The sequence below is a fragment of the Dendropsophus ebraccatus genome, chromosome 1 (assembly GCF_027789765.1).
Source record: "Dendropsophus ebraccatus isolate aDenEbr1 chromosome 1, aDenEbr1.pat, whole genome shotgun sequence".
NCBI classification, from domain to species: Eukaryota; Metazoa; Chordata; class Amphibia; order Anura; family Hylidae; genus Dendropsophus; species Dendropsophus ebraccatus.
In genome coordinates, this window is record NC_091454.1 from 4,601,230 (window position 1) to 4,626,406 (window position 25,177).

The following is a 25,177-nucleotide window of genomic DNA, read 5'->3' on the forward strand; positions in this document are numbered from 1 at the left end:
CCTATACACACAGCACCTATACACACAGCACCAGCACCTATACACACAGCACCAGCACCTATACACACAGCACCTATACACACAGCACCAGCACCTATACACACAGCACCAGCACCTATACACACAGCACCTATACACACAGCACCTATACACACAGCACCAGCACCTATACACACAGCACCAGCACCTATACACACAGCACCAGCACCTATACACACAGCATCTATACACACAGCACCTATACACACAGCACCAGCACCTATACACACAGCACCAGCACCTATACACACAGCACCAGCACCTATACACACAGCATCTATACACACAGCACCTATACACACAGCACCAGCACCTATACACACAGCACCAGCACCTATACACACAGCACCAGCACCTATACACACAGCACCTATACACACAGCACCTATACACACAGCACCAGCACCTATACACACAGCACCTATACACACAGCACCAGCACCTATACACACAGCACCAGCACCTATACACACAGCATCTATACACACAGCACCAGCACCTATACACACAGCACCTATACACACAGCACCTATACACACAGCACCATCACCTATACACACAGCACCAGCACCTATACACACAGCACCTATACACACAGCACCAGCACCTATACACACAGCACCAGCACCTATACACACAGCACCTATACACACAGCACCAGCACCTATACACACAGCATCTATACACACAGCACCAGCACCTATACACACAGCACCTATACACACAGCACCAGCACCTATACACACAGCACCATCACCTATACACACAGCACCAGCACCTATACACACAGCACCAGCACCTATACACAGCACCAGCACCTATACACACAGCACCTATACACACAGCACCAGCACCTATACACACAGCACTAGCACCTATACACACAGCACTAGCACCTATACACACAGCACCAGCACCTATACACACAGCACCTATACACACAGCACCAGCACCTATACACACAGCACTAGCACCTATACACACAGCACTAGCACCTATACACACAGCACCTATACACACAGCACCAGCACCTATACACACAGCACTAGCACCTATACACACAGCACTAGCACCTATACACACAGCACCAGCACCTATACACACAGCACCTATACACACAGCACCAGCACCTATACACACAGCACTAGCACCTATACACACAGCACTAGCACCTATACACACAGCACCTATACACACAGCACCAGCACCTATACACACAGCACTAGCACCTATACACACAGCACTAGCACCTATACACACAGCACCAGCACCTATACACACAGCATCTATACACACAGCACCAGCACCTATACACACAGCACCAGCACCTATACACACAGCACCTATACACACAGCACCAGCACCTATACACACAGCATCTATACACACAGCACCAGCACCTATACACACAGCACCTATACACACAGCACCAGCACCTATACACACAGCATCTATACACACAGCACTAGCACCTATACACACAGCACCAGCACCTATACACACTAGCCGCACACCTTGGGTTATTTTTCCCCTTTCTGTGGGTGGCGGTACCAATTGTCCGGGTGGATCGATTGCCACTCAGGACTACCATGACAAGAGCCCAAGGGGCCCATCATAACCCTGTAGGTCACCGACCATTTGGGGAAAGCTAAATGTATAGAGAGGTAGTCACAGCCCCGCCCCCTGTATATCAGGTGTATAGAGAGGGAGCCACAGCCCCGCCGCTGCATATCCTGTGTATAGAGAGGTAGTCACAGCCCTGCCCCTGCATATCCTGCGTATAGAGAGGTAGTCAAAGCCCTGCCCCCTGTATATCCTGTGTATAGAGAGGAAGTCACAGCCCCGCCCCCTGTATACCCTGTGTACAGAGGTAGTCACAGCCCCGCCCCCTGTATATCCTGTGTATAGAGAGGTAGTCACAGCTCCGCCCCCTGTATATCAGGTCTATAGAGAGGAAGTCACAGCCCCGCCCCCTGTATACCCTGTGTACAGAGGTAGTCACAGCCCCGCCCCCTGTATATCCTGTGTATAGAGAGGGAGTCACAGCCCCGCCCCTGCATTTCCTGTGTATAGAGGTAGTCACAGCCCCGCCCCCTCCTGTGTATAGAGAGGTAGTCACAGCCCCGCCCCCTGTATATCCTCTGTATAGAGAGGTAGTCACAGCCCCACCCCCTGTATATCCTGTGTATAGAGAGGTAGTCACAGACCCGCCCCCTGTATATCCTGTGTATAGAGAGGTAGTCAAAGCCCCGCCCCCTGTATATCCTGTGTATAGAGGTAGTCACAGCCCCACCCCCTGTATATCCTGTGTATAGAGAGGTAGTCACAGCCCCGCCCCCTGTATATCCTGTGTATAGAGAGGTAGTCACAGCTCCGCCCCCTGTATATCCTGTGTATAGAGGTAGTCACAGCCCCGCCCCCTGGATATAATAGTCACCTCCAGGTCGATCATCTCTCGGGGCAGGGGGGTCTGGGGGGATTTCTCGGGGTTTGTTATTAGGATCTTGTCGTTCTGCATCTCACACTCCAGGAATCCTGGGGAGCAGATGAGGTGTATGCGGTCAGTGTATACACTATATACAGGGATCAGCTGATCACTAATGTCACCGTACTCACTCAGGATCCGCTCCATGGCCTCGCACCGCCGCACCTCATTCACAAACCTCCGCTGGAAATTATTCACACTGACATTCAGCTGCAGGAGACAGGAAGGGGTTAATCATAGCTCTGCAGAGCATCACTCCCGCCTGATACATATTGATATATTTTGCAGGCTATCACATCCCTGACCTCTCTACAAATCTGCAGAACATCCCTCTGTCCTCTCCTCCTGATACATAGTAATATAGCCCGCAGAGTATTACACCACTGACCTCTCAACATATCTGCAGAACATCGCTCTGTCCTCTCCTCCTGATACATAGTAATATAGCCCGCAGATTATTACACCACTGACCTCTCTACATATCTGCAGAACATCGCTCTGTCCTCTCCTCCTGATACATATTGATATATTCTGCAGACTATCACATCCCTGACCTCTCTACAAATCTGCAGAACATCCCTCTGTCCTCTCCTCCTGATACATAGTAATATAGCCCGCAGAGTATTACACCACTGACCTCTCAACATATCTGCAGAACATCGCTCTGTCCTCTCCTCCTGATACATAATAATATAGCCCGCAGATTATTACACCACTGACCTCTATACATATCTGCAGAACATCACTCTCTAACTCCTGATACATAGTTATGTAACCCCACAGCTATGTTGTGCAGACTATTACACCCTGACCCCACAGCTATGCTTTGCAGATGATTGCACCCGGCACTTACATCTCTAAACTGCACCAGGCCCAGCTCTCCCAGCTCAGCTATGCAGCAGTATCCAGCCTCCACCTGCAGGATCAGCTGGGTCAGACACATCTCCTCGCTCCGGAACAGGGACCCCATGGTGTCAGATGATGGGGGTTATCCTCCTGTACCAGACAACCAACGGTTAATACTTAAAGGGGAGCTTCTTCTTATAGTTACTTGGTTTCTAATATATTTCCTGTTTGCTGTCAGTGAATAGAAACCTTCTTCTCTGTCCAGTGCTGATGGTTTGGTACAATGTATCAGTCCAGGACTCCCCTGCTGCAGAGCTTCTTCTCTGTCCAGTGCTGATGGTTTGGTACAATGTATCAGTCCAGGACTCCCCTGCTGCAGCGCTTCTTCTCTGTCCAGTGCTGATGGTTTGGTACAATGTATCAGTCTGGAGTCCAGGACTCTCTGGATATAATGGTAACACTATGAGAAGAATCCAGGACTCACCTGCTGCAGCGCTTCTTCTCTCCTCTCCTGGTTCTTCCTCTCTGCTCAGGTTTTGTGGAGTTGTGTTTGTTGAGATGTCGCCCCCCCTCCCCCCCTCCCCCAGGGAATCTGCACCGAGCAGCATCTGACTGGCTCCCCCTCCGCCCCGCAGAGCTGTGTGTGTTGTGGCAGCACAGGTAGAGTTATAGGTAACAACAAAGCAGCCGCAGAGCCCAGCGACCCCGACTGTCACACAGCGACCCCAACTGTCACACAGCGACCCCGACTGTCACTCACACAACGACCCCGACAGTCACTCACACGGCAACCCTGACTGTCCCTCACACGGTGACCACGACTGTCACTCACACAGCCAGCGACCCCGACTGTCACACAGCGACCCCGACTGTCACACAGCGACCCCGACTGTCACTCACACGGCTACCCGACTGTCACACAGCGACCCCGACTGTCAGTCACACGGCGACCCGACTGTCACACAGCGACCCCGACTGTCACACAGCGACCCCGACTGTCACTCACACGGCGACCCGACTGTCACACAGCGACCCCGACTGTCACACAGCGATCCCGACTGTCACTCACACGGCTACCCGAGTGTCACACAGCGACCCCGACTATCACTCACACGGCGACCCGACTGTCACACAGCGACCCCGACTGTCACACGGCGACCCCGACTGTCACTCACACAGTGACCCCGACTGTCACTCACACAGCCACCTCGACTGTCCCTCACAGCGACCCCGACTGTCACTCACACGGCGACCCAACTGTCACACAGCGACCCCGACTGTCACACAGCGACCCCGACTGTCACTCACACAGCGACCCCTACTGTCACTCACACGGCGACCCGACTGTCACACAGCGCCCCCGACTGTCACTCACACAGCCACCCCGACTGTCCCTAACAGCGACCCCGACTGTCACTCACACGGCGACCCGACTGTCACACAGCGACCCCAACTGTCACACAGCGACCCCGACTGTCACACAGCGACCCCGACTGTCACTCACACAGCGACCCCGACTGTCACTCACATGGTGACCCGACTGTCACACGGCGACCCCGACTGTCACACGGCGACCCCGACTGTTACTCACACAGCCCCCCCGACTGTCACTCACACAGCCACCCCGACTGTCACTCACACAGCCACCCCGACTGTCACTCACACAGCCACCCCGACTGTCCCTCATAGCGACCCCGACTGTCCCTCACACAGCGACCCCGACTGTCACTCACACAGCGACCCCGACTGTCACTCACACAGCGACCCCGACTGTCCCTCACACGAGGACCCCAACTGTCACTCACACAGCCACCCCGACTGTCCCTCACAGCGACCCCGACTGTCACTCACACAGCGACCCCGACTGTCACTCACAGCGACCCCGACTGTCAATCACACAGCGACCCCGACTGTCCCTCACACGGGGACCCCGACTGTCACTCACACAGTGACCCCGACTGTCACTCACACAGCTACCCCGATTGTCACACAGTGACCTCGACTGTCACTCACACAGCGACCCCGACTGTCACTCACACAGCTACCCCGATTGTCACACAGTGACCTCGACTGTCACTCACACAGCGACCCCGACTGTCAATCACACAGCGACCCCGACTGTCAATCAAACAGCGACCCCGACTGTCAATCAAACAGCGACCCCGACTGTCAATCACACAGCGACCCCGACTGTCAATCACACAGCGACCCCGACTGTCAATCACACAGCGACCCCGACCGTCAATCACACAGCGACCCCGACCGTCAATCACACAGCGACCCCAACCGTCACTTACACAGCGACCCCGACCGTCACTCACACAGCGACCCCGACTGTCACTCACACAGTGACCTCGACTGTCCCTCACACGGCGACCCCCACTGCCTCTTACACAGCGACCACGACTGTCCCTCACACGGCAACCCCGACTGTCACTCACACAGCGACCCCGACTGTCACTCACACAGCGACCCCGACTGTCACTCACACAGCGACCCCGACTGCCATTCACACAGCTACCCCGACTGTCTCTCACACAGCTACCCCGACTGTCTCTCACACAGCTGTCACTGACACAGCGACCCCGGCTGTCACGAGCCGCCATGTGACCCAGAAAGTGACCTAATCTCCTCATGCCCCCCATACATCTAATAATATCTCTTCTTATATCATATATATATATATATATGCACAGATATTTCGCAGCACACCAGCATAGGTGGAAAAGGTGAAATATTTATTACAAAGGATGTAAAAAATACAGAGATGCGACGTTTCGACCCTCTCACAGGGTTGATAATGACCCTGTGAGAGGGTCGAAACGTCGCATCTCTGTATTTTTTACATCCTTTGTAATAAATACTTCACCTTTTCCACCTATGCTGGTGTGCTGCGGAATATCTGTGCATATTATTGGGGATCCCCAAGCCGGGGGACTGACTTCATACAGCACCCGCTTCACGAGGTTTTGGACGTGCGGCTTTCTCCTGTATCTATATATATATATATATATATATATATATATATATATATATATAAATATATAAATATATCCTGTCATCTCATCCCCCCCTCCTGCTCTGTAATATACAATATATATATATCCTGCAGTCTCCCCCCCGCTCTGTAATATACTATACATATTATATATATATATCCTGTAGTCTTATCCCCCCCTCCCGCTCTGTAATATACTATATATATATATCCTGTAGTCTCACCCCCTCCCGTTCTGTAATAAGCTATAAGGCAGGTTCTCCTCCGGGTCGTGCACTCGTTTTCTGTACACAGCACCAGGTCACCTTCACCGGCTGATGTTTAGGAAACAGTGATCTGGTAAGTGTTAGCCCCGGGCTCCTGCGGCCGGCTCTGGGTGGGGACAATGACTCCAGTGTAACCAGTGCTCCCAGTACATGATCCCAACTCACAGCTCCAGATAGAGAGTATTTATTATATACAGACAGCACATTGCAGGATCAGTCATACAGGTAAGGAGGGGGCGGGGCCATGACACACAGGTAGCCCCTCCCCCTGCCCCAGGTCAGCAGTAGCCACACAGTCCCATCAGAACAGTGCAGGGAATCTGCTGAGCGTCACTATGAAGAGCATCGTCCTCCTCCTCCTCCTCCAGCTCTGCTACATCCAGGAGTCCTGGACAGGTGAGATTGGTAATCTGGGATATGTAATAATCTCCTCAGACCTAACACCTATCACCTGGGCCGACTGCAGGTACCACCATAGCGCCCCCAGGTGACACAGAGCATCGCCTCTATCTGTGGAGCCCCTAATCTCATGTAATATACCCGGTAATCTGATATCATGTAATATAGCCAGTAATCTGATATCATGTAATATACCTTCTAATCCGATATCATGTAATATAGCCAGTAATCTGATATCATGTAATATAGCCGGTAATCTGATATCATGTAATATAGCCAGTAATCTGATATCATGTATCCTCTAATCCAAAATCATGTAATATACCTGGTAATCTGATATCATGTAATATACCCGGTAATCTGATATCATGTAATATACCCGGTAATCTGATATCATGTAATATAGCCAGTAATCTGATATCATGTAATATACCTTCTAATCCGATATCATGTAATATAGCCAGTAATCTGATATCATGTAATATACCTTCTAATCCGATATCATGTAATATAGCCAGTAATCTGATATCATGTAATATAGCCAGTAATCTGATATCATGTAATATAGCCAGTAATCTGATATCATGTAATATACCCGGTAATCCGATATCATGTATCCTCTAATCCAAAATCATGTAATATACCTGGTAATCTGATATCATGTAATATACCCGGTAATCTGATATCATGTAATATACCCTCTAATCTGATATCATGTAATATACCCTCTAATCTGATATCATGTAATATACCCGGTAATCTGATATCATGTAATATAGCCAGTAATCTGATATCATGTAATATACCCGGTAATCTGATATCATGTAATATAGCCAGTAATCTGATATTATGTAATATACCTTCTAATCCGATATCATGTATCCTCTAATCCAAAATCATGTAATATACCCGATAATCTGATATCATGTAATATACCCGGTAATCCGATATCATGTAATATACCCGGTAATCCGATCTCATGTAATATACCCGGTAATCTGATATCATGTAATATAGCCAGTAATCTGATATCATGTAATATACACAGTAATCTGATATCATGTAATATACCTTCTAATCCGATATCATGTATCCTCTAATCCAAAATCATGTAATATACCCGGTAATCTGATATCATGTAATATACCCGGTAATCTGATATCATGTAATATACCCGGTAATCCGATCTCATGTAATATACCCGGTAATCTGATATCATGTAATATACCCGGTAATCTGATATCATGTACCCACTAATCCGATATCATGTAATATACCCGGTAATCTGATCTCATGTAATATACCCTCTAATCTGATATCATGTAATATACCCTCTAATCTGATATCATGTAATATACCCGGTAATCTGATCTCATGTAATATACCCTCTAATCTGATATCATGTAATATACCTTCTAATCTGATATCATGTAATAAACCCTCTAAACTGATATCATGTGATATAACTGGTAACCTGATATAATGTATCCTCTAATTTGATATACTGTATCGCTCTAATCTGATATCATGTAATATACCCGGTACTCTGATATCATGTATCCCTCCAATCTGATATTATGTAATATACCTGATAATATGATCTGAATCTAATCTGAAACAATGTATCCGCTGCCTCCTCCCTCTAATCTGATACAATGTATCTGCGTCCTCCTCCTCCTCCTCCCTCTAATCTGATACAATGTATCCGCTGCCTCCTCCTCCCTCTAATCTGATACTATGTATCCACCACCTCCTCCCTCTAATCTGATACAATGTATCCGCTGCCTCCTCCTTCTTATCTGATACAATGTATCCGCTGCCTCCTCTCTCTCTCTCTCTAATCTGATACATTTTATCAGATTAGAGGCAGCGGATACATTGTATCTGCCGTCTCCTCCCTCTAATCTGATACAATGTATCCGCCGCCTCCTCCCTTTAATCTAATACAATGTATTTGCTGTCTCCTCCTTCTAATCTGATACAATGTATCTGCTGCCTCCTCCCTCTAATCTGATACAATGTATCCGCTGCCTCCTCCCTCTAATCTGCTACAATGTATCCGCCTCCGCCCTCTAATCTGATACATTGTATCAGATTAGAGGAAGGAGGCAGCAGATACATTGTATCAGATTAGCAGGGAGGAGGCAGCGGATGCATTGTATCAGATTAGAAGGAGGAGACAGCAAATACATTGTATTAGATTAAAGGGAGGAGGCGGCGGATACATTGTATCAGATTAGAGGGAGGAGGCAGCAGATACATTGTATCAGATTAGAGGGAGGAAGCAGCGGATGCATTGTATTAGATTAGAGGGAGGAGGCAGCGGATACATTGTATTAGATTAGAGAGAGAGAGAGAGAGAGAGGAGACAGCGGATACATTGTATCAGATTAGAGGGAGGAAGCAGCGGATGCATTGTATTAGATTAGAGGGAGGAGGCAGCGGATACATTGTATTAGATTAGAGAGAGAGAGAGAGAGAGAGGGAGGAGACAGCGGATACATTGTATCAGATTAGAGGGAGGAGGCAGCAGATACATTGTATCAGATTAGAGGGAGGAGGCAGCAGATACATTGTATCAGATTAGAGGGAGGAGGCAGCGGATACATTGTATTAGATTAGAGAGAGAGAGAGAGAGAGAGAGAGAGAGAGAGGGGAGACAGCGGATACATTGTATCAGATTAGAGGGAGGAGGCAGCGGATACATTGTATCAGATTAGAGGGAGGAGGCAGCAGATACATTGTATCAGATTAGAGGGAGGAGGCAGCAGATACATTGTATCAGATTAGAGGGAGGAGGCAGCGGATACATTGTATCAGATTAGAGGGAGGAGGCAGCAGATACATTGTATCAGATTAGAGGGAGGAGGCAGCAGATACATTGTATCAGATTAGAGGGAGGAAGCAGCGGATACATTGTATCAGATTAGAGGGAGGAGGCAGAGGATACATTGTATCTGCTGCCTCCTCCCCCTCTAATCTGATACAATGTATCTGCTGCCTCCTCCCTCTAATCTGATACAATGTATCTGCTGCCTCCTCCCTCTAATCTGATACAATGTATCTGCTGCCTCCTCCTCCTCCTCCTTTCTCTAATCTGATACAATGTATCTGCTGCCTCCTCCCTCTTATCTGATATAATGTATCCGCCGCCTCCTCCCTCTAATCTGATACAATGTATCTGCTGCCTCCTCCCTCTAATCTGATATAATGTATCCGCCGCCTCCTCCCTCTAACCTGATACAATGTATCCGCTGCCTCCTCTTCCCCCCTCTAATCTGATACAATGTATCCGCCTCCTCCCTCTAATCTGATACAATGTATCCGCTGCCTCCTCCTCCTCCTCCCCCCTCTAATCTGATACAATGTATCCGCCTCCTCCTCCCTCTAATCTGATACAATGTATCCGCTGCCTCCTCCTCCTCCTCCCTCTAATCTGCTACAATGTATCCTCTGCCTCCTCCCTCTAATCTGATACAATGTATCTGCCGCCGCCTCCTCCCTCTAATCTGCTACAATGTATCCGCCGCCTCCTCCCTCTAACCTGATACAATGTATCCGCTGCCTCCTCCTCCCCCCTAATCTGATACAATGTATCCGCCTCCTCCCTCTAATCTGATACAATGTATCCGCTGCCTCCTCCTCCTCCCCCCCCTAATCTGATACAATGTATCCGCCTCCTCCCTCTAATCTGATACAATGTATCCGCTGCCTCCTCCTCCTCCCTCTAATCTGATACAATGTATCCGCTGCCTCCTCCTCCTCCTCCTCCCTCTAATCTGATACAATGTATCCGCTGCCTCCTCCTCCTCCCTCTAATCTGATACAATGTATCCGCTGCCTCCTCCTACTCTTCTACCTGATAATCTTCAGCCTTTTCTGTTCTTTTTCAGCTTCCAATGGGACAGTGGAGGGTCTGCTGCAGTGTCCAGGTGAGCGGCCCACATCCAGCCCCCGCCCTGTCACATTATACCCGGTTATTATATATACCTGCCCCAGTCCTGTCACATTATACCTGGTTATTATATATACCTGCCCCAGTCCTGTCACATTATACCTGGTTATTATATATACCTGCTCCAGTCCTGTCACATTATACCCGGTTATTATATATATCTGCCCCAGTCCTGTCACATTATACCCAGATATATATACCTGCCCCAGTCCTGTTACATTATACCCGGTTATTATATATACCTGCCCCAGTCCTGTTACATTATACCCGGTTATTATATATACCTGCCCCAGTCCTGTCACATTATACCCGGTTATTATATATACCTGCCCCAGTCCTGTCACATTATACCTGGTTATTATATATACCTGCCCCAGTCCTGTCACATTATACCTGGTTATTATATATACCTGCTCCAGTCCTGTCACATTATACCCAGATATATATACCTGCCCCAGTCCTGTCACATTATACCCAGTTATTATATATACCTGCCCCAGTCCTGTCACATTATACCCAGTTATTATATATATCTGCCCCAGTCCTGTCACATTATACCTGGTTATTATATATACCTGCCCCAGTCCTGTCACATTATACCCGGTTATTATATATATCTGCCCCAGTCCTGTCACATTATACCTGGTTATTATATATACCTGCCCCAGTCCTGTCACATTATACCCGGTTATTATATATATCTGCCCCAGTCCTGTCACATTATACCCAGATATATATACCTGCCCCAGTCCTGTTACATTATACCCGGTTATTATATATACCTGCCCCAGTCCTGTTACATTATAGCCGGTTATTATATATATCTGCCCCAGTCCTGTCACATTATAGGCGGTTATTATATATACCTGCCCCAGTCCTGTCACATTATACCCGGTTATTATATATACCTGCCCCAGTCCTGTTACATTATAGCCGGTTATTATATATATCTGCCCCAGTCCTGTCACATTATAGGCGGTTATTATATATACCTGCCCCAGTCCTGTCACATTATACCTGGTTATTATATATATCTGCCCCAGTCCTGTCACATTATACCCGGTTATTATATATACCTGCTCCAGTCCTGTCACATTATACCTGGTTATTATATATACCTGCCCCAGTCCTGTCACATTATACCCGGTTATTATATATATACCTGCCCCAGTCCTGTCACATTATACCCGGTTATTATATATACCTGCCCCAGTCCTGTCACATTATACCCGGTTATTATATATACCTGCATCAGTCCTGTCACATTATACCCAGTTATTATATATACCTGCCCCAGTCCTGTCACATTATACCCGGTTATTATATATACCTGCCCCAGTCCTGTCACATTATACCCGGTTATTATATATACCTGCCCCAGTCCTGTCACATTATACCCGGTTATTATATATATACCTGCCCCAGTCCTGTCACATTATACCCGGTTATTATATATACCTGCCCCAGTCCTGTCACATTATACCCGGTTATACATTGCTAAAAAAAAAAAATAAGGGGAAAACTTAAAGAACACAATATAACTCAAATTAAATCAAACTTTTGTGAAATCAAACGGTGCACTAATGGTGCGTTTACACAGACAGATTTATCTGACAGATTTTTTAAGCCAAAGCCAGGAATGGATTTAAAAAGAGCAGCAATCCCAGTCTTTCCTTTATGACCTGATCCCTGTTTATAGTCTGTTTCTGGCTTTGGCTTAAAAAATCTGTCAGATAAATCTGTCTGTGTAAACGCACCCTAAGGAAGTAACACTGATTGTCAATCAGTTTCACCTGCTGTTGGGCAAATTGAATAGACAACAGGTGGAAATGATTGGCAATTAGCAAGACCCCCTCAATAACGGAGGGTTCTGCAGGTGGGGGCCACAGACCACTTCTCACTACCTAGGCTTTCTGGCTGATGTTTTGGTCACTTGAATGTTGCTGGTGCCGTCACACTTGTGGTAGCATAAGACGGACTCTACAACCCACACAAGTGGCTCAGGTAGTGCAGCTCATGCAGGATGGCAGATCAATGCCAGCTGTGGCAGGAAGGTTTGCTGTGTCTGTCAGTGTTGTGTCCACAGGCTGGAGACTACCAGGAGACAGGCCAGTACACCAGGAGATGTGGAGGAGGCCGTAGGAGGTAACAACCCAGCAGCAGGACCGCTACCTGCCCTGCAAAATGTCCTCCAGCAGCCACAATTTGCATGTGTCTGCCCAGGCATCCTCCTGATAAGGTGGCTGTATGACCTCCCTACAAGGCCCAGGCATGCTCCTGATGAGGTGTCTGTATGACCTCCCTACAAGGCCCGGGCATGCTCCTGATGAGGTGTCTGTATGACCTCCCTACAAGGCCCAGGCATGCTCCTGATGAGGTGTCTGTATGACCTCCCTACAAGGCCCGGGCATGCTCCTGATGAGGTGGCTGTATGACCTCCCTACAAGGCCCGGGCATGCTCCTGATGAGGTGTATGACCTCCCTACATGGCCCGGGCATGCTCCTGATGAGGTGGCTGTATGACCTCCCTACAAGGCCCGGGCATGCTCCTGATGAGGTGTATGACCTCCCTACATGGCCCGGGCATGCTCCTGATGAGGTGGCTGTATGACCTCCCTACAAGGCCCGGGCATGCTCCTAATGAGGTGTCTGTATGACCTCCCTACAAGGCCCGGGTATGCTCCTGATGAGGTGCCTGTATGACCTCCCTACAAGGCCCGGGCATGCTCCTGATGAGGTGTATGACCTCCCTACAAGGCCCGGGCATGCTCCTGATGAGGTGGCTGTATGACCTCCCTACAAGGCCCGGGCATGCTCCTGATGAGGTGTCTGTATGACCTCCCTACAAGGCCCGGGCATGCTCCTGATGAGGTGTATGACCTCCCTACAAGGCCCGGGCATGCTCCTGATGAGGTGTCTGTATGACCTCCCTACAAGGCCCGGGCATGCTCCTGATGAGGTGGCTGTATGATCTCCCTACAAGGCCCGGGCATGCTCCTGATGAGGTGTCTGTATGACCTCCCTACAAGGCCCGAGCATGCTCCTGATGAGGTGTATGACCTCCCTACATGGCCCGGGCATGCTCCTGATGAGGTGGCTGTATGACCTCCCTACAAGGCCCAGGCATGCTCCTGATGAGGTGGCTGTATGACCTCCCTACAAGGCCCGGCATGCTCCTGATGAGGTCTATGACCTCCCTACAAGGCCAGGGTATGCTCCTGATGAGGTGTATGACCTCCCTACAAGGCCAGGGTATGCTCCTGATGGGGTGTATGACCTCCCTACAAGGCCGGGTATGCTCCTGATGGGGTATATGACCTCCCTACAAGGCCCGGGCAGGCTCCTGATGAGGTGTATGACCTCCCTACAAGGCCCGGGCAGGCTCCTGATGAGGTGTATGACCTCCCTACAAGGCCGGGTATGCTCCTGATGGGGTGGCCGATGGTCTCCTGAGGGATCTCCTCCCAGACCTGGACTAAAGCAGCCGCCAACTCCTGGACAGTCTGTGGTGGATGGAGGTGACATGATGTCCCTGATGTGCTCAATAGGATTCAGGTCTGGGGAATGGGCGGCCCTTATGGAGTCGTTTCTAACCGTTTGTGCAGACACATGTGCATTAGTGGCTGCTGGAGAACATTTTGCAGGGCTCTGGCAGTGCTCCTCCTGTTCCTCCTTGCACAAAGGCGGAGGTAGCGGTCCTGCTGCTGGGTTGTTTCCCTCCTCCATGTCTCCTGGTGTACTGGCCTGTCTCCTGATAGCCTCCAGACACTACGCTGACAGACACAGCAAACCTTCTTGCCACAGCTCGCATTGATGTGCCATCCTGGATGAGCTGCACTACCTGAGCCACTTGTGTGGGTTGTAGAGTCCGTCTCAGTCTACCACAAGTGTGACGGCACCAGCAACATTCAAGTGACCAAAACATCAGCCAGAAAGCTGTCTGGAGTTATAGTGTGTTGTTTAAGTGTTCCATTTATTTCTTTGAGCAGTGTATATATCTGCCCCAGTTCTGCTGCATTATAACCGGTTATTATATATACCTGCTCCAGTCCTATCACATTATAACCGGTTATTATACATACCTGCACCAGTCCTATCACATACCGCACATAACTGGTTATTATATATACCTGCACCAGTCCTATCACATACCGCACATAATAACTGGTTATTATATATACCTGCCCCGGTCCTGTCACATTATAACCGGTTATTATACATACCTGCTCCAGTCCTATCACATTATAACCGGTTATTATATATACCTGCACCAGTCCTATCACATACCGCACATAACTGGTTATTATATATACCTGCCCCGGTCCTATCACATTATAACCGGTTATTATACATACCTGCACCAGTCCTATCACATTATAATTGGTTATTATTAGAGATGAGTAAGTACTAAAACACTGGAATGCTCGGTTGCTCGAGTTGCTCGTTGCTCCAGTGCTAGATTCAGGTAACCAACCCCATTGCAGTCCATGGGAGCCTCTTATTCAGCAGACGGGGCGGTGTCTGATCCCCTGCAAACCTCAGAAAGTGATGGAGACAGCACAGAACAGCAGGGGAGCATGGATGGCTGTATAATAGGCTCCCGGCTCCCCGTATTATAGGCTCCCGGCTCCCCGTATTATAGACACCCGGCTCCCCGTATTATAGGCTCCCAGCTCCCCGTATTATAGGCTCCCGGCTCCCCGTATTATAGGCTCCCGGCTCCCCGTATTATAGGCTCCCGGCTCCCCGTATTATAGGCTCCCGACTCCCCGTATTATAGACTCCCAGATCCCCGTATTATAGGCTCCCGGCTCCCCGTATTATAGACACCCGGCTCCCCGTATTATAGGCTCCCGGCTCCCCGTATTATAGACACCCGGCTCCCCGTATTATAGGCTCCCGGCTCCCCGTATTATAGGCTCCCGGCTCCCCGTATTATAGACACCCGGCTCCCCGTATTATAGGCTCCCGGCTCCCCGTATTATAGGCTCCCGGCTCCCCGTATTATAGACACCCGGCTCCCCGTATTATAGGCTCCCGAAATCCGCGTATTATAGGCTCCCGGCTCCCCGTATTATAGGCTCCCGGCTCCCCGTATTATAGGCTCCCGGCTCCCCGTATTATAGGCTCCCGGCTTCCCGTATTATAGACTCCCACCTCCCCGTATTATAGACTCCCAGATCCCCGTAATATAGGTTCCCAGTCACATTATACCCGGTTATTATATATACCTTCCTCAGTCCTGTCACATTATACCCGATTATTATATATACCTAATCCAGTCCTGTCACATTATACCCGGTTATTATATATACCTGCATCAGTCCTGTCACATTATACCCGGTTATTATATATACCTGCATCAGTCCTGTCACATTATACCCGGTTATTATATATACCTGCCCCAGTCCTGTTACATTATAGCCGGTTATTATATATATCTGCCCCAGTCCTGTCACATTATACCTGGTTATATATACCTGCCCCAGTCCTGTCACATTATACCCGGTTATTATATATACCTGCCCCAGTCCTGTCACATTATACCCGGTTATTATATATATACCTTCCCCAGTCCTGTCACATTATACCCAGTTATTATATATACCTGCCCCAGTCCTGTCTCATTATACCCGGTTACTATATATATACCTGCCCCAGTCCTGTCACATTATACCCGGTTATTATATATACCTAATCCAGTCCTGTCACATTATACCCGGTTATTATATATACCTAATCCAGTCCTGTCACATTATACCCGGTTATTATATATACCTGCATCAGTCCTGTCACATTATAGCCGGTTATTATATATATACCTTCCCCAGTCCTGTCACATTATACCCGGTTATTATATATATCTGCCCCAGTCCTGTCACATTATACCCAGTTACTATATATATACCTGCCCCAGTCCTGTCACATTATAGCCGGTTATTATATATACCTGCCCCAGTCCTGTCACATTATACCCGGTTATTATATATACCTAATCCAGACCTGTTACATTATACCCGGTTATTATATATACCTAATCCAGTCCTGTCACATTATACCCAGTTATTATATATACCTGCATCAGTCCTGTCACATTATAGCCGGTTATTATATATACCTGCCCCAGTCCTGTCACATTATAGCCGGTTATTATATATACCTGCCCCAGTCCTGTCACATTATACCCGGTTATTATATATATACCTTCCCCAGTCCTGTCACATTATACCCAGTTATTATATATATCTGCCCCAGTCCTGTCACATTATACCCGGTTATTATATATACCTGCCCCAGTCCTGTCACATTATACCCGGTTATTATATATACCTTCCCCAGTCCTGTCACATTATACCCGGTTACTATATATATACCTGCCCCAGTCCTGTCACATTATACCCAGTTATTATATATATCTGCCCCAGTCCTGTCACATTATACCTGGTTATTATATATACCTGCCCAAGTCCTGTCACATTATACCCGGTTATTATATATACCTGCCCCAGTCCTGTCACATTATACCCGGTTATTATATATACCTGCCCCAGTCCTGTCACATTATACCTGGTAATTATATATACCTGCCCCAGTCCTGTTACATTATAGCCGGTTATATATATCTGCCCCAGTCCTGTCACATTATACTCGGTTATTATATATACCTGCCCCAGTCCTGTCACATTATACCCGGTTATTATATATACCTGCCCCAGTCCTGTCACATTATACCCGGTTATTATATATACCTGCCCCAGTCCTGTCTCATTATACCTGGTTATTATATATACCTGCCCCAGTCCTGTCTCATTATACCTGGTTATTATATATACCTGCCCCAGTCCTGTCACATTATACCTGGTTATTATATATACCTGCCCCAGTCCTGTCACATTATACCCGGTTATTATATATACCTGCCCCAGTCCTGTCTCATTATACCCGGTTATTATATATACCTGCCCCAGTCCTGTCACATTATACCCGGTTATTATATATACCTGCCCCAGTCCTGTCACATTATACCCGGTTATTATATATACCTGCCCCAGTCCTGTCACATTATACCCGGTTATTATATATACCTGCCCCAGTCCTGTCACATTATACTCTGTTATTATATATACCTGCCCCAGTCCTGTCACATTATACCCGGTTATTATATATACCTTCCCCAGTCCTGTCACATTATACCCGGTTATTATATATACCTGCCCCAGTCCTGTCACATTATACCCAGTTATTATATATACCTGCCCCAGTCCTGTCACATTATACCCGGTTATTATATATATACCTGCCCCAGTCCTGTCACATTATACCCGGTTATTATATATACCTGCCCCAGTCCTGTCACATTATACCCGGTTATTATATATACCTGCTCCGGTAGTGTGACCCGTGACCCGTGTTTCTCCCCGGCAGTGGCCAGTGATTTCTGCGATGTGGCGAGCCGCTGCTGTATGCCCGGGATGGACAGTTACGGCTGGATCGCAGCGGCGGTGGGCTGGAGTCTGTGGGTCTTCACACTCATCCTCATTTGCATTTGTCAAGTCATGGACCTGAGACCGAACGAGCCCAAATACATGGAGGCGTAAGGGAGCGTTCACACAGACACCGCACCTGACCACAAAACCAGAGAGATAGCGTCCGGAGGAAAGCAACAGGATTTGTGGAAAAAATAAGACTCATTATCAGACTCTCAGCCATGTGACACAGGAAGCGCCACAGTCCGCTCACTGATACTGCTCGAGAACTGGCACAAGATGGCCGCCTTCTCTTACGGAGCCTTGTTGCCCATAGCGACCAGATTACTGCCTTCATTTTCTAATGAGCAGCAAAAATTAAAGTAATCGTTTGATTGGTTGCTATGAGCAAGATCAGTGAAGCTAGTTGTACTAGAGGTGTTGCCCATAGCAACCAGTCAGATTCCTGCTTTTATTTTCTCACGGCTGGTGATGTGATTGGCTAATTTCTGCCCCTCCTCTTACATGACGCAGAGATGGACCAATCAGAATCCATTTTCTAAGATTAAAAGCTGGACCCTAATTGGTCACTATGGGCAACAAGTCAGTGTTTATAAATGAGGCCTACATTTTCACAGTTTAGGCGGCCATTTTGTCAGTTATGAATGTCAGCAATCACCTCTTCCGAAGTAAAAATATATTTAAAAAATTTGCCTCCATTTTGTACAAAATAAAACGTGAAGGCGCAATGAATCCGTTTACATTTTTTTTATTGGTTTATAATAACATGCACCAGTGACACGATTACCAATCCCGGCCTGAGCCCCCCGCTACTGACCCCCGAACACACTACGTGCACATGGTAAAAAAACGAAAAACTAACAATACAAAATTAAAAAAAAAACAAACATCTGAGGTCACAGCAAATACCCCCCCCCCCTCCCCCCAGCGACCGGACCAGCCGGCCCCTCCCCCACAGTCAGGACACAGAGGTGTATATATATTTATATATACAGCCGTGTTTATGGCCCCCTCACACCACACAAAGACTCTGGGGGCCCCGGACACAACACAGTCCACACAATAACCCCTTCACGGCCCCATAGACCGGCAACGCGGGCCGCGAGGGGCGAACGACACTGACACAGCGGTGCGGATGACTACACGTCCCTCCATTGCGGTTATAGTTTAGTCCAGTATCGCTAAAAATTTATTATTTTCTAAAGTCCAAAAATATTCCATTAAAACTTTGCGAATTAAATGTTCCGTGATCGGATCTCACAGAGCGCGGATATCGGTCTGGAACAGTCACCGGAGCGCCATGTATATTGCTGGGATATATTAGCACCTTGGTTTAACTCCTTCATTGCCGGATAGGTCAGCAACATCATCACCCCCAATACCGCACAAGGATTAACTAATAGTGTCCCCTACAGGTAGTATATGGTTACTACACCCCGATATGACGAATGGGTCCCCTACAGAGGGTAAGTAGTTACTATACCCCGATATGCTGATAGGGTCCCCTACAGAGGGTAAGGAGTTACTATACCCAGATATGCTGATAGGGTCCCCTACAGGTGGTATATGGGTACTACACCCCGATATGCTGATAGGGTCCCGTACAGGTGGTATATGGGTACTACACCCCGATATGCTGATAGTGTCCTCTACAGGGGGTAAGTAGTTACTACACCCCAATATGCTGATAGGGTCCCCTACAGGTGGTATATGGTTACTACATCCCCAATTTATGTTAGTGTCCTCTACAGGGGGTAGGCAATTATTACACCCCTGATTTGCCCTTAGTGTTACCTATAAGTAGTGCATAGTTGTTATCAATTTGCTCATAGGGTCACCAAAAGGTAAACAAAAGGTGTACGTGCACCCTTCATCAGATTCTAGGGTCACAAATTAGGTGGGTCCCCCTCCCATTTGTTCTTGGGGGTAACTTACAGGCAGTAGAGCTACTACATCACATGATCTTTTAACAATAAATCTTTTTAAGAAAGCCCAGAACCCCCGCACCTTACGCCTCCCCTCATTACCGTCCTGTTTATAGATAAACATCCAAGTCACAACCCCAAACACGTCTCTGCCGCACAGCCGGCTCTGCTCCTCATAGTACAATCCACGGCCGCCCTGGTGACCATGTGACATGTCTCTGCCACACAGCCGGCTCTGCTCCTCATAGTACAATCCACGGCCGCCCTGGTGACCATGTGACACGTCTCTGCTCCTCATAGTACAATCCACGGCCGCCCTGGTGACCATGTGACATGTCTCTGCCACACAGCCGGCTCTGCTCCTCATAGTACAATCCACGTCCGCCCTGGTGACCATGTGACACGTCTCTGCTCCTCATAGTACAATCCACTTCCGCCCTGGTGACCATGTGACACGTCTCTGCTCCTCATAGTACAATCCACGTCCGACCTGGTGACCATGTGACACGTCTCTGCTCCTCATAGTACAATCTACGGCCGCCCTGGTGACCATGTGACACGTCTCTGCCGCACAGCCGGCTCTGCTCCTCATAGTACAATCCACGTCCGCCCTGGTGACCATGGGACACGTCTCTGCTCCTCATCGTACAATCCATGGCCACCCTGTTGACCATGTGACACGTCTCTGCTCCTCATAGTACAATCCACGGCCGCCCTGGTGACCATGTGACACGTCTCTGCTCCTCATAGTACAATCCACGTCCGACCTGGTGACCATGTGACACGTCTCTGCCGCACAGCCGGCTCTGCTCCTCATAGTACAATCCACGTCCGCCCTGGTGACCATGGGACACGTCTCTGCTCCTCATCGTACAATCCATGGCCACCCTGTTGACCATGTGACACGTCTCTGCCGCACAGCCGGCTCTGCTCCTCATAGTAAAATCCACGTCCGCCCTGGTGACCATGTGACACGTCTCTGCTCCTCATAGTACAATCTACGTCCGCCCTGGTGACCATGTGACCCTTCCCTGCATTACACACAATCCTCGCCCCCTCCCTCGCGTTGCTGACCCATCTGCATACACTGACGTCCCCTGTTGCGATCCCCTCATATCTCCTCCCGTCCTCCCCCCCGACTTCCATAGGAAGCAGACACTATAGTGGTGGCAGCGGACCCCCTATCAGCTGTGGTAGGAGGGGGCCACCACCTGTTTCTGGGAGAGGCGCAGCAGTTCTTCCCGGATGGCCTTTATGAGGGAGGCAGAGGAGTGACCGGGGTGGATATCCTCGGCCGAGCTGGAGGGGTAACAGATGGAGGGGGGCAGATGGGAGCTCTGCTGCTGACGACTGGGACCCCTGTTCACAGAGAACATCTGGGGGGCGCTGTAATCCTGGGCTCCGTGTGTCAGACCCTGAAAAATATAGATTCATAATTAAAGGGATGTTCCATTCGCTGACAAGAAGAAGAGACAGCAAATATACCCCACAGACATATAACCCACATACATATATACCCCCATATACACATATAACCCACATACACATATACTCCATATCCACAGACATATAACCCACATACACATATACCTCATATACACAGACATATAACCCACATACATATATACCCCCCATATACACATATAACCCACATACACATATGCCCCATATACACATATACACCCCATATACACATACATATAACCCACATACATATACACCCCATATACACAGACATAACCCACATACATATACCCCCCATATACACAGACATATAACCCACATAAACATACACACATATAACCATATACACAGACATATAACCCAAATATACCCCATATACACACACACACACCCCATATACGCATACATATAACCCACATACAGATAAACCCCATATACACACATACACACACCCCATATACACATACATATAACCCACATACATATACACCCCATATACACAGACATAACCCACATACATATACCCCCCTTATACACAGACATATAACCCATATACACATACACACATATAACCATATACACAGACATATAACCCAAATATACCCCAAATACAACCCCCCCATATACACATACATATAACCCACATACAGATATACCCCATATACACACACACCCCATAGACGCATACATATAACCCACATACAGATAAACCCCATATACACACACACCCCATAGACGCATACATATAACCCACATACAGATAAACCCCATATACACACATACACACACCCCATATACACAGACATATAACCCACATACATATATACCCCATATACACACACACACACCCCATATACGCATACATATAAGTTATATAACCCATATACACATATACCCCATATACACACACACACCCCATATACGCATACATATAGCCCACATACAGATATACCCCATATACATACACACACACACCATATACGCATACATATAACCCACATACAGATACACCCCATATACATACACACACACCCCATATACGCATACATATAACCCACATACACCCCATATACACATACATATAACCCACATACACCCCATATACACAGACATAACCCACATACATATACCCCCCTTATACACATACATATAACCCACATACATATATGCCCCATATACACAGACATCTAACCTACATACACATATACCCCAAATACACATATACACCCCACATACATATAACCCACATACAGATATACCCCATATACACATATACCCCCCCACATACAGATATACCCCATATACACATACATATAACCCACATACACATATACCCCATATACACACACACACACCATATACACATACATATAACCCACATACAGATATACCCCATATACAGATATACCCCCCACATACAGATACACCCCATATACACAGACATATAAACCACATACACATATACCCCATATACACAGACATATTACACACAGATATACCCCATATACACATATACCCCCCCACATACAGATATACCCCATATACACATACATATAACCCACATACACATATACCCCATATACACACACACACACACACACCATATACACATACATATAACCCACATACAGATATACCCCATATACACACACACACACCATATACGCATACATATAACCCACATACAGATAAACCCCATATACACACATACACACACCCCATATACACAGACATATAACCCACATATACACCCCATATACACAGACGTATAACCCACATACATATACCCCCCATATACACAGACATATAACCCACATACATATACCCCCCATATACACAGACATATAACCCACATACACATATACCCCATATACACAGACATATTACACACAGATATACCCCATATACACATATACCCCCCCACATACAGATATACCCCATATACACATACATATAACCCGCATACACATATACCCCATATACACACACACACACACCATATACACATACATATAACCCACATACAGATATACCCCATATACACATACATATAACCCACATACACATATACCCCATATACACACACACACCATATACACATACATATAACCCACATACAGATATACCCCATATACACATACATATAACCCACATACAGATATACCCCATATATGCATACATATAACCCACGTATAGATATACCCCATATACACATACATCTAACCCACATACACATATACCCCAAATACACATATACACCCCACATACATATAACCCACATACAGATATACCCCATATACACATATACCCCCCCACATACAGATATACCCCATATACACATACATATAACCCACATACACATATACCCCATATACACACACACACACACCATATACACATACATATTACCCACATACAGATATACCCCATATACAGATATACCCCCCACATACAGATACACCCCATATACACAGACATATAAACCACATACACATATACCCCATATACACAGACATATTACACACAGATATACCCCATATACACATATACCCCCCCACATACAGATATACCCCATATACACAGACATATAACCCACATACACATATACCCCATATACACACATACACACACACCATATACACATACATATAACCCACATACAGATATACCCCATATACACACACACACACCATATACGCATACATATAACCCACATACAGATAAACCCCATATACACACATCCCATATACACAGACATATAACCCACATATACACCCCATATACACAGACGTATAACCCACATACATATACCCCCCATATACACAGACATATAACCCACATACATATACCCCCCATATACACAGACATATAACCCACATACACATATACCCCATATACACAGACATATTACACACAGATATACCCCATATACACATATACCCCCCCCACATACAGATATACCCCATATACACATACATATAACCCGCATACACATATACCCCATATACACACACACACACACCATATACACATACATATAACCCACATACAGATATACCCCATATACACATACATATAACCCACATACAGATATACCCCATATATGCATACATATAACCCACGTATAGATATAACCCATATACACATATACCCCCCACATACAGATATACCCAATATACACATACATATAACCCACATACACATATACCCCATATACACAGACATATTACACACAGATATACCCCATATACACATATACCCCCCCCCACATACAGATATACCCCATATACAGATATACCCCCCCACATACAGA

At 47.1% G+C, this 25,177-nt stretch overlaps 3 protein-coding genes across 10 annotated transcripts in view; 1 reads left to right on the top strand and 2 right to left on the bottom strand.

The window, feature by feature from the left end:
- The window catches only part of ATP6V0A4 (ATPase H+ transporting V0 subunit a4), a 33,849-nt gene extending 15,009 nt beyond the window's left edge, over positions 1 to 18,840 (bottom strand). The window contains exons 1-4 of one of the 4 annotated variants that reach the window (XM_069964107.1): positions 18,370 to 18,840; positions 3,378 to 3,520; positions 2,656 to 2,734; positions 2,477 to 2,574 (exon numbers count right to left, since the gene is read on the bottom strand). In XM_069964107.1, coding sequence (XP_069820208.1) covers positions 2,477 to 2,574; positions 2,656 to 2,734; positions 3,378 to 3,494 — 294 coding nt within the window. In that variant the 5' untranslated portion in view covers positions 3,495 to 3,520; positions 18,370 to 18,840. Of the gene's footprint in view, positions 1 to 2,476; positions 2,575 to 2,655; positions 2,735 to 3,377; positions 3,918 to 18,369 lie in introns of those variants that run through there. The other 3 variants (XM_069964093.1, XM_069964099.1, XM_069964085.1) reach the window with 3 other exon arrangements.
- On the top strand, positions 6,843 to 19,211 carry TMEM213 (transmembrane protein 213). Its single transcript, XM_069964118.1, has 3 exons — positions 6,843 to 7,030; positions 10,927 to 10,965; positions 18,414 to 19,211. The coding sequence occupies exons 1-3, from the start codon at positions 6,970 to 6,972 to the stop codon at positions 18,584 to 18,586; spliced, it is 273 nt and encodes a 90-aa protein (XP_069820219.1). The 5' UTR covers positions 6,843 to 6,969; the 3' UTR covers positions 18,587 to 19,211.
- Positions 19,212 to 19,232: 21 nt separating this feature from the next.
- Positions 19,233 to 25,177, bottom strand: part of KIAA1549 (KIAA1549 ortholog) — a 40,510-nt gene continuing 34,565 nt past the window's right edge. For all 5 annotated transcript variants that reach the window (XM_069964071.1, XM_069964047.1, XM_069964057.1 and 2 more), the window contains exon 20: positions 19,233 to 21,815. In XM_069964071.1, coding sequence (XP_069820172.1) covers positions 21,585 to 21,815 — 231 coding nt within the window. In that variant the 3' untranslated portion in view covers positions 19,233 to 21,584. The remainder of the gene's footprint in view (positions 21,816 to 25,177) is intronic.

What these genes read in the sequence shown, in the direction of transcription:
- TMEM213 (XM_069964118.1), top strand. Translation starts at nt 6,970, where the DNA reads ATGAAGAGCATCGTCCTCCTCCTCCTCCTCCAGCTCTGCTACATCCAG. An exon ending in CATCCAGGAGTCCTGGACAG is followed by an intron (nt 7,031 to 10,926) that starts GTGAGATTGGTA and finishes GTTCTTTTTCAG; the next exon opens with CTTCCAATGGGACAGTGGAG. An exon ending in GGGTCTGCTGCAGTGTCCAG is followed by an intron (nt 10,966 to 18,413) that starts GTGAGCGGCCCA and finishes TCTCCCCGGCAG; the next exon opens with TGGCCAGTGATTTCTGCGAT.